This window comes from Salmo salar, chromosome 04, assembly GCF_965601325.2.
Source record: "Salmo salar chromosome 04, fSalSal1, whole genome shotgun sequence".
Classification (NCBI taxonomy): Eukaryota; Metazoa; Chordata; class Actinopteri; order Salmoniformes; family Salmonidae; genus Salmo; species Salmo salar.
The window spans coordinates 55498453-55509921 of NC_138294.1; the positions used below are offsets into that span (position 1 = coordinate 55498453).

Below are 11469 nucleotides of genomic sequence, written 5' to 3' on the forward strand. Positions count from 1 at the left end.
TTTGAATTGTCTTGGTTGTGTATTACGCAGTACTAAGAGTACATGTGTTGGTGTGCAGACTGCTGAGGTGGACATGGACTCTGACACTCCAGGGACCTCCACAGGACAACAGGTAAGGGAAGGATTCATCTCAAACATGGAATATCCATTGCTGTTGCAAGGACTGGGATTCCTGTTCCCCATTATCTCACTTTTCCAATGTTTTTCTGTATCAACCTAACTGGACACCTTCACGCTCTCCCACTATCAGCGGGCCAATCCCAGTCCTAAGAAGCGTGGGGTGGTGTTAGATGTGCGTGCTTGGCGGGGCCAGTGTCGGGAACTGCTGCGGCGTATGATGGACGGCCCTGACTCTGAGCCCTTCAGACAGCCTGTGGACCTCTTCACCTACCAAGTAAGTCTCTCCTCCTCTCGTTATCATAATCCCTACCAATTATATAACCCCTCACACACAGAAAGGATAACAGCCTGCTGCAGGATTAGTGTGTTTAACAATCTGACATGTTCCCCCACAGTGACTTGTTAACCTGTTGGGTCTAGGGGGCAGCATTTGCACGTCTGGATAAAAAAAAATGTACCCGATTTAATCTGGTTACTAATCCTACCCAGTAACTAGAATATGCATATACTTATTATATATGGATAGAAAACACTCTAAAGTTTCCAAAACTGTTTGAATGGTGTCTGTGAGTATAACAGAACTCATTTGGCAGGCAAAACCCTGAGACATTTTCTGACAGGAAGTGGATACCTGATGTGTTGTATTGACTTTAAACCTATCCCATTGAAAAACACAGGGGTTTAGGAATATTTTGGCACTTCCTATTGCTTCCACTAGATGTCACCAGCCTTTACAAAGTGTTTTGAGTCTTCTGGAGGGAGATCTGACCGAACAAGAGCCATGGAACGGTGATGTCCCATTAGACACCTGGCGCGCTACTTCATGTTGGGTACCCTCGTTCCAATACGTTATAAAAGAGTATGCATTCGTCCACCTTGAATATTATTCATGTTCTGGTTAAAAAAGGCCCTAATGATTTATGCTATACAACGTTTGACATGTTTGAACGAACGGAAATATATTTTTTCCCCTCGTTCATGACGAGAAGTCCGGCTGGCTTACATCATGTGCTAACGAGACGGAGATTTTTGGACATAAATGATGAGCTTTTTTGAACAAAACTACATTCGTTATGGACCTGTGATACCTGGAAGTGACATCTGATGAAGAGAATCAAAGGTAATGGATTATTTACATAGTATTTTCGATTTTAGATCTCCCCAACATGACGTCTAGTCTGTATCGCAACGCGTATTTTTCTGGGCGCAGTGCTCAGATTATTGCAAAGTGTGATTTCCCAGTAAGGTTATTTTTAAATCTGGCAAGTTGATTGCGTTCAAGAGATGTAAATCTATAATTCTTTAAATGACAATATAATATTTTACCAATGTTTTCTAATTATTTAATTTCTGACGCTGACTTGACTGCCGGTTATTGGAGGGAAACGATTTCCTCAACATCAATGCCATAGTAAAATGCTGTTTTTGTATATAAATATGAACTTGATAGAACTAAAAATGCATGCATTGTCTAACATAATGTCCTAGGAGTGTCATCTGATGGAGATTGTAAAAGGTTAGTGCATCATTTTAGCTGGTTTTATGGTTTTGGTGACCCTGTCTTTGACTTGACAAAACATTACACACAACTCTTGTAAATGTACTGTCCTAACATACTCTAAATTTATGCTTTCGCCGTAAAACCTTTTTGAAATCGTAAAACGTGGTTAGATTAAGGAGATGTTTATCTTTCAAATGGTGTAACATAGTTGTATTTTTGAAAAATTTGAATTTTGACATTTATTTGGATTCAAATTTGCCGCTCTTGAAATGCACCTGCTGTTGATGGAGTGCACCACGGGTGGCACGCTAGCGTCCCACCTAGCCCCAAGAGGTTAAAGCTGGAGTCAGTAATGGTGTAACTGACACGTTTGTCATATTACAACAACAAAGATATTACTTTAACCTCTATGGGCTAGGCGTCCCACCCGTGGTGCACTCCATCAACAGCAGGTGCATTTCAAGAGCGGCAAATTTGAATCCAAATAAATGTCAAAATTCAAATTTTTCAAACATACAACTATTTTACACCCTTTGAAAGATAAACATCTCCTTAATCTAACCACGTTTTACAATTTCAAAAAGGTTTTACGGCGAAAGCATAAATTTAGAGTATGTTAGGACAGTACATTTACAAGAGTTGTGTGTAATGTTTTGTCAATTCAAAGACAGGGTCACCAAAACCATAAAACCAGCTAAAATGATGCACTAACCTTTTACAATCTCCATCAGATGACACTCCTAGGACATTATGTTAGACAATGCATGCATTTTTAGTTCTATCAAGTTCATATTTATATCCAAAAACGGCGTTTTACTAATGCATTGATGTTGAGGAAATCGTTTCCCTCCAATAACCGGCAGTCAAGTCACCACCACAAATTAAATAATTAAAATTAGAAAACATTGGTAAAATATTATATTGTCATTTAAAGAATTATAGATTTACATCTCTTGAACGCAATCAACTTGCCAGATTTAAAAATAACCTTACTGGGAAATCACACTTTGCTAATCTGAGCACTGCGCCCAGAAAAATACGCGTTGCGATACAGACCAGCCGTCATGTTGGGGAGATCTCGAAAATACTATGTAAATAATCCATTACCTTTGATTCTCTTCATCAGATGTCACTTCCAGGTATCACAGGTCCATAACGAATGTAGTTTTGTTCAAAAAAGCTCATCATTTATGTCCAAAAATGCTCCGTCTTGTTAGCACATGATCTAAGCCCGCCGGACTTCACTTCATGAACGAGGGGGAAAAATATATTTACGTTCGTTCAAACATGTCAAACGTTGTATAGCATAAATCATTAGGGCCTTTTTTAACCAGAACATGAATAATATTCAAGGTGGACGAATGCATTCTCTTTTATAACGTATTGGAACGAGGGTACCCAACATGAACTCGCGCGCCAGGTGTCTAATGGGCCATCATCGTTCCATGGCTCTTGTTCGGTCAGATCTCCCTCCAGAAGACTCAAAACACTTTGTAAAGGCTGGTGACATCTAGTGGGAGCAATAGGAAGTGCCAAAATATTCCTCAGCCCCTGTGTTTTTCAATGGCATAGGTTTAAAGGTAATACAACACATCAGGTATCCACTTCCTGTCAGAAAATGTCTCAGGGTTTTGCCTGCCAAATGAGTTCTGTTATACACAGACACCATTCAAACAGTTTTAGAAACTTTAGGGTGTTTTCTATCCATATATAATAAGTATATGCATATTCTAGTTACTGGGTAGGATTAGTAACCAGATTAAATCGGGTACATTTTTTTATCCAGCCGTGCAAATACTGCCCCCTAGCCCCAACAGGTTAAACAAACAATGTTTTTTTTCCCCTTGGAAATCATTGCACGCACGATAGAGTACGTATTACAATTTTTTGCAAGGTGCCGGGGGCGAGCAGTGGCACTGTTTCTTCTAATGCGGATTCTAACATTAAAGGAAAATTCCACCCAAAAACTATCTTTTGATATAGTCCTTCATTGATAGTCCCAAAATGTTTTGCATGTCAGCGATCACGTGTATATATACTATATATACACACATACATACACACAGCCGGTATGATGCATTTTGCGTAATATGATGCAGCATCGTATGACGCTAAATGCATCATACCGGCTGTATTTCTGTATTTTGAAAACTTGATTGGTGACATGCATAACATTTTGGGACTATATCAACAATAGACTAATGAAACTAATACCAAAATAGTTTTTGGGTGGAGTTTTCCCTTTAAGGCCTGTTTTCTCCGAGCAAAATAAAAACCTGCACCTGAACTAAAAAGCAATGGTGCTTCTCCTCTGAAGATACTTTTTACTCCAGGATTAGGCTCAATGTGTGTCTGGGAAACCAGCCCACTATGTTTAATTTCCATCAGAGGAACTGAGGGTCTCAGTCTGACTGTAGTGGTTCAGAAGTATTACAAACTACCTGTCCTCAATTCTGAGTAACTGTCCAGTGAAAATGTCACTTTTAAAAGTTAATATCCTGTTGACTCGTATTTGTGGCCAAACCCCACCTACAACAACTTGTCTCTCAAACAGACAGTTTAAAAATGCTTGCTGTTTCCTCATAGAACATGTCATGTTGGCTGAACTGGCCAATCAGTGGTCTACTCACATGAATATTTTTAATGACCAGTTGATGCCCACACCATTGTTGTTGGACTGTGCCCACATCATTCCAACACAGACAATCGTATTTAATTAACATCCTTAATCACCATTTTTGGAAGGAAAACGTTTACACTTATTGTAATTAATTCTAGGCAAATATCAGCCCCCGCAGAGAAGCACGAGAATGAAACTTCACTCAACTTTGTAGTCTTTTCCCCTATCAATGTTTCCCTTTACTGTAGGAATTGTGATCGAATCAATGCAACATACCGAAACAAAACAAATTATGCATGACTTAATATGCAAAACTATGTAAGATATTTTGTTGTAGGCAGAACGCATTGACACTCATGACTCAGCCCGTACTCTACACAGACCAGTGCACCATAACCACTCAGAGTTCAAGTAGGCCTATTTTTACATTTTAGCACACTCTTATCCAGAGATATTTAGTGCATTCATCTTAAGATATGTGGTCGTCCCACCTATCACAGGCATAGAAAGTACATTTTTCCTCAATGTAGTTATTAGTAGAGTCAGAGCTGTGCAAGCGCAGAATTTTTTTTTTGGGGGGGGAAGTGTATGGTCGGGGAGGATTATTGAAGATACTGTTTGAAAAGGTAGGGTTTCAGATGTTTTCGGAAGATTGGCAGGGACTCTGCTGACCTAGCTTTAGGGGGAAGCTGGTTCCACATTTGGGGTGCCAGAACAGAGAAGAGATTGGACTGGGCTGAGCAGGAGCTGCCCTCCCATAGGGGTGGGAGAGCCAAGAGACCTGAGGTGGCAGAACAGAGGGCTCGAGTTGGGGTGTAGGGTTTGAGCATAGCCTGAAGGTAGGGAGGGGCAAATCCTCTTGCTGTTCCGTAGGTAAGTACCATGGTCTTGTAGTGGATGCGAGCTTCGACTGGAAGCCAGTGGAGTGTGCGGAGGAGTGGGGTGACAACCAGGCGGGCTGCAGCATTCTGGATAAGTTTTAGGGCTTTGATGGCACAAGCGGGGAGTCGAGCCAACAGTGAGTTGCAGTCGTCCAGACGGGATAGGACAAGTGCCTGGATTAAGACCTGCGCTGCTTCCTGTGTGAGGTGGGGTTGTAATCTATGGATGTTGTAGAGCAGGAGTGCCTGACTGCTTTGATGTTTACAGGGTCAGGGCAACACAGGAGTTGTCAACCTTGATGGAGAGGTCTTTGAGCAGGCAGGACTTCCCGAGGAGCAAGAGCAGTTCTATCTTGTTGAGCTTGAGGTGGTGGGCCGACATCTAAGTTGAGATATCTGCCAAGCACACAGAGATGCGTGTTGCCACCTGGGTGTCGAGGGGGGTAAATGAGTGTCATCCGCATAGCAATGTCAGGGGAGTACGTGGTGCTACACCAGTGCTGACCGATCCTCTTCACGTCACCTGGTTGGAGCGGCCTGCCACGTAGGATGCAATCCAAGAGTGTGCAGAGCCTGAGATGCTGAGCCCTGAGAGGGTGGAGAGGAGGATCTGATGGTTCAGTGTCGAAGGCATCTAGGAGTATGAGAACAGAGGAGAGAGAGTCAGCTTTGGCAGTGCAAAGAGCCTCCATGACACAGAAGAGCAGTCTCGGTTTAGTGACCCGTCGTGAAACCTGACTGGTTAGGGTCAAGGAGATCGTTCTGTGTGAGATAATGAAAAAGTTCATCAGAGACAGCACGCTCAATTGTTTTGGAAAGAAGGGATACAGGTCTATAGTTTTTCACGTCAGATGAGTTGAGTGTTGGTTTCTTGAGGGGAGCAACTCTGGACAATTTAAAGTCAGAGGGGATGCACCCAGTTGTCAGGGATGAGTTGATGAGGGAAGTGAAGTTCTCCAGAGATGTCGCAGGATGTCATCTGGAGAGAGCGGGGAGAAGAGGTCAAGGCGTAGTTTTGTGTGAGTGAGACCAGTGGACTCAATAGGCTGAGTGAATGAGTAGCGGATGTCGTCACCACTTAGTGGTTGACAAAGTTGTACGAAGAGAGGGAGGAGAAGGTGGAAAAGAGTTTCCTAGGGTTAGTCAGAAGCTTGAAATTTTGTGGTAGAAAGTGACTTTAGCAGCAGATACAGAGGAAGAGAAGGTAGAGAGGAGGGAGTGAAAGGATGATAATTTTTGCTCAGCTGCCCGTAGCTCTGTTCTGTAAGCTCGCAATGAGTCACTCATCCACAGAGCAGGCGGGGAGAGCTGAGCTGTCTTGGAGGAAAGGGGACAGTGCGAGTCATAGGATGCGGAAAGGGAGGAGAGTAGGGTCGAAGAGGCAGAATCAGAAGGGAGAGATGATGGGAGAGAGAGAGAGAGACGAAGATTGATTGAGATGGAGACGGCGCATGACCCTCTGGGTAGGGGCTACGTGGGTAGGGTTGGAGGAGAGGGAGACAGAAAAAGGAAACGGTAGTGATCAGAGACATGGGGGGGGTTGCAGTGAGATTAGTAGGCAAACAACGACTAGTAAAGGTGAGGTCGAGCGTATTACCTGCCTTGTGAGTTGGAGTTGATTGGGAAAGGGTGAGGTCAAGAGGCAAGGAGGTGAATGAGAGTTGGAAAGAAATTAAAGGCAAACGTCAGGAGGTTGAAGTTACCAAGTACAAAGAGCGGTGAGCCCTCATCCAGTGACCGCATGGAATTCAAATGAGGAGCTGGACAGGTAAAAGAGAAAATCTCCACTTAGGAGAAATGAGTAGACCTGTGCCACCACCGCGACGACCAGATGCTCTTGGACTATGAGAGAAAACAGTCAGATGAAGAAAGAGCAGCTGGAGTAGCAGTGTTCTCTGGGGTGGTCCATGTGTCCGTCAGGGCTGAAAAGTAAAGGGACTGAAGGGCAGTGTAGGCTGAGATGAACTCTGTGTTCTTGACCACAGTTCCAAACACTGCCAGAGACCCAGAATTCCACATGGGTTGTGCGCGCAGGGTACATTAAATTAGAAGGGTTGCAGCCAAGGGGTGATGAGCGTCTGTAAAGCCTACAGGGAGAGGTTCAAAACAGGTACAGAAAACACACACAAACTTGACAAGCTACAAAAGAGCAAAATGAGAATCTGTAAATAACTAGTTCAGATACTCAAGTAAGAGGGTGGTGTGGAGCCTTCCTCTCTTTCCTTCCTCAAATAACTCAGCAGAACAACTCTACAGCACCTTTGTTTCAGCGACGGTCCTAGTTTTGCAACAAAACCGCCACTTACACAGCTGCCACTGAGAAACCAGAGGAGACTGAAGAACTAACACTAATTGCTAATTGCCTAGCAGAGGTGGGGAGAGCACCTCCCTGTACTAATTGCTGATTGCCTAGGAGAACAATTATACTTATCACTCCTGGAGATATCAGGACTCCTCTAGCTATATGCAAATATACCATTGCCATATATAGATCTGTGCCAATGACCTTGAACTGGACTGTGTTTACAGCATGACCGGTCTTGAGTAGATGCGCTTGTTTTGAGATCAAAGTGAGGGCTGCATGTAGCCACATTGTGCACATTTGTTCATATCCTTTGCTAGTTAGTGAGTTATTAGCCCAGTTCTATATAATTTGTAGTCAGCAATGGGGGGCACAAATGGGTACCTTTCTAGACCTTTGAAAAGCGAGTCAGGTAAAGAGCTTTTTCTTGTCTTAAGGGGTCAGTGTTGTATTTTGAGACTGGAAGCCAATAGGCAGAGGCTAACATAATTTGTCTTATTCTCTGTAATAATGGTATGGGAATAGTAATGCATTTTATTTTGTAAAGTGGCTTCTTACATCAAACAACACACCGTTTTCAGTCACCTTGTCTGAAGGACAAGTGGATAAACAGGTTAATGTCAAGCCCTGCATATTCTTTTTCCTAAAATCTCATGGAATGTAGGCCTACATTGAACATCAGACATTGGCTGCTACTATAGGCCGAATGATAGAACAGCTAGCTGGAAAAAAAGAACTTGAGGGAACTTTGATTATAGGTCATATTTCATAGAAATCTGGAAACACTGGGCAGTTACTTTGTGGTTTCAGATGTCCTAAACACTGCACACTCTCTCCCTCTCCCAGGACTATCGAGACATCATAGACACTCCCATGGACTTGGGGACTGTAACAGAGACTCTGATCATCGGGAACTACGAGAACCCCATGGAGTTTGCCAAAGATGTCCGCCTAATTTTCAGCAACTCCAAGGCCTACACGCCCAACAAGAAGTCACAGGTTAGTGTGCTGATTCTGATAAGATTTTCAATGAGGATACATTTTTTGGGTTGCACCTCAACTAACATTGATTGGTTGAGTGCCCTTGAGTTCTTTCCAAGATTCAAGGGGGGAAAGAAATGCGGTGGGTCAACTGTATCTCAACAATTTATAACCCTGACCCTTATACAGTGCCTTCAGAAAGTATTCACACCCCTTAACTTTTTCCACATTTTCTTGTTACAGCCTGAATTTAAAATTGATACAATTGAAATGTCACTGGCCTACACACAATACCCCATAATGTCAAAGTAGAATCAGGTTTTTATACATTTTTACAAATTAATTAAAAATGAAAAGCTGAAATGTCTTGAATCAATAAGTATTCAACACCTTTGCATCGCAGTGCCAGCTGTGCCACTAGAGATTCTGGGTTCGAGTCCAGGCTCTGTCGCAGTCGGCCGCGACCGGGAGACCCATGGGACGGCAAACAATTGGCCCAGCGTCTTCCGGGTTAGGGGAGGGTTTGGCCAGCAGGGATGTCCTTGTCCCATCGCGCACTGCGACTCCGGTGGCGGGCCTGGGCGCAGTGCACGCTGACATGGTGCAATGTGTTTTCTCCGACACATTGGTTTGGCTGGCTTCCGTGTTAAGTAGGCATTGTGTCAAGAAGCAGTGTGACTTGGTTGGCTTGTGTTTCGGAGGACGCACGGCTCTCGACCTTCGCCTCTCCCGAGTCCGTACGGGAGTTTCAGCGATGAGACAAGACTGTAACTATGAATTGGATGCCACGGAATTGGGGAGAAAAAGGGGGTAATTTTTAAAATAAAATCTAACAAAATTATTAAATAGCAAAATAAATAAAAGCTTTTTTTCTTTCTTTTTAAAAAAGGTATTCAACCCCTTTTGTTATGGCAAGCCTAAATAAGTTCAGGAGTACAAATGTGCTTAATAAGTTGCATGGACTTATTTGTGTGCAATAATAATGTTTAACATGATTTTAGAATGACTACCTCATCTCTGTACCCCACACATACAATTATCTGTAAGGTCCCTTAGTTGAGCAGTGAATTTCAAACACTGATTCATCCACAAAGATCAGGGAGGTTTTCCAATGGCTCGCAAAAAATGGCACCTATTGGTAGATGGGTAAACATTTTTTTAAAAGCAGACATTGAATTTCCGTTTGAGCATGGTGAAGTTATTACACTTTGGATGGTGTATCAATACACCCAATCACCTCAAATACAGTTGAAGTCGGAAGTTTACATACACTTAGGTTGGAGTCATTAAAACTCATTTTTCAACCACTCCACAGATTTCTTGTTAACAAACTATAGTTTTGGCAAGTCGGTTTGGACATCTACTTTGTGCATGACACAAGTCATTTTTCCAACAATTGTTTGCAGACCGATTATTTCACTTATAATTCACTGTATGACAATTCCAGTGGGTCAGAAGTTTACATACACTAAGTTGACTGTGCCTTTAAACAGCTTGGAAAATTCCAGAAAATGATGTCATGGCTTTTCATAGGCTAATTGACATAATTTGAGTCAATTGGAGGTGTACCTGTGGATGTATTTCAAGGCCTACTTTCAAACTCCGTGCCTCTTTGCTTGACATCATAGGAAAATCAAAAGAAATCAGACAAGACCTGAGAAAAAAAATTGTAGACCTCCACAAGTCTGGTTCATCCTTGGGAGCAATTTCCAAATGCCTGAAGGTACCACGTTAATCTGTACAAACAATAGTACGCAAGTATAAACACCACGTTCTGTCTCCTAGAGATGAACGTACTTTGGTGCGAAATCCATCCACAGGTACACCTCCAATTGACTCAAATGATGTCAATTAGCCTATCAGAAGCTTCTAAAGCCATGACATAATTTTCTGGAATTTTACAAGCTGTTTAAAGGCACAGTCAACTTAGTGTATGTAAACTTCTGACCCACTGGAATTGTGATACAGTGAATTATTAGTGAAATAGTGTCTGTAAACAATTGTGTCATGCACAAAGTAGATGTCCTAACCGACTTGCCAAAACTATAGTTTGTTAACAAGACATTTGTGGAGTGGTTGATACACTTAGGTTGGAGTCATTAAAACTTGTTTATGTAAACTTCCGACTTCAACTGTACTTACCCAGAAAGGTGATTCTGACATGTATTGACTCAGGGGTGTGAATACTTCTGTAAATTACATTCCTGTATTTCATTTTCAATACATTTGCAAACATTTCTCAATATGTTTTCACTTTGTCATTATGGGGTATTGTGTGTAGCATTTTGAATTCAGGCTGTAACAACAACATGTGGAATAATTCATACTTTCTGAAGGCACAATGTGTTCTGTGAGAGAATGGTGTTTTTGATCTTTATTGTTTCATCTCCAGATCTACACCATGACCCTGAGCCTATCAGCCTTCTTTGAAAGACAAATCATCTCCATCATCTCGGATTACAAGTCTGCAGTCCAGAACCAGCGGAGGAAGAGTCGCCAGAGTGTCAGTTACAGGAAGAGACTGCACAGTGGAGGCAGCTCCCCTCCCACCAGCCGACCCTCCAGGTACTGGCCTGGCTGGAACCCCTCTCTACAACTCTTAAATCCACTGTAATAACCCCAACTATTATGTACCACTCCTTGTAGGATCTATTCAGATTCCACCTAAAACACTCTGTCTTGGTGTCTCTTTAACTCTAGTCCTAAAGGGAAGCACAAGTCAAGGAAGAAACCTACACCAAAAGAATTACAGACCTCATCCAAGAAGCGGTCTCGCAGGCCATCTCAAGGTAACACTCTTGTCGTGAGTGTATGTTTGTGTCGCTGTGTGGCGGTATGTGTTTTAGAGAAGTGTGAAATGTGGGTTGGGTGGTTACATGACGTGCTGCTGTTGTTGCAGCGTCAGAGACGAGCAGCGTGATAGTGGATGAGGACAGCCAACCCTCGTCATCGTCTAACTCAGGGACAGGAAGCCACAGTGGGGGTCCAGGGGCTGACCGTGTCACCCGCAGCCAAACCACTCCTGTCAAGAACTCAGGTATTACTACACAGGGTAACCAACACC

The 11469-nt window shown here is 42.8% G+C and overlaps 1 protein-coding gene across 2 annotated transcripts in view; it reads left to right on the forward strand.

Annotated features, from left to right (window-relative positions):
- LOC106603328 (bromodomain and WD repeat-containing protein 3) overlaps positions 1-11469 on the forward strand; it is a 34143-nt gene that overhangs the window by 19390 nt on the left and 3284 nt on the right. For both annotated transcript variants that reach the window (XM_014196868.3, XM_014196869.3), the window contains exons 34-39: positions 59-112; positions 251-394; positions 8271-8423; positions 10798-10970; positions 11106-11194; positions 11305-11442. In XM_014196868.3, coding sequence (XP_014052343.3) covers positions 59-112; positions 251-394; positions 8271-8423; positions 10798-10970; positions 11106-11194; positions 11305-11442 — 751 coding nt within the window. The remainder of the gene's footprint in view (positions 1-58; positions 113-250; positions 395-8270; positions 8424-10797; positions 10971-11105; positions 11195-11304; positions 11443-11469) is intronic.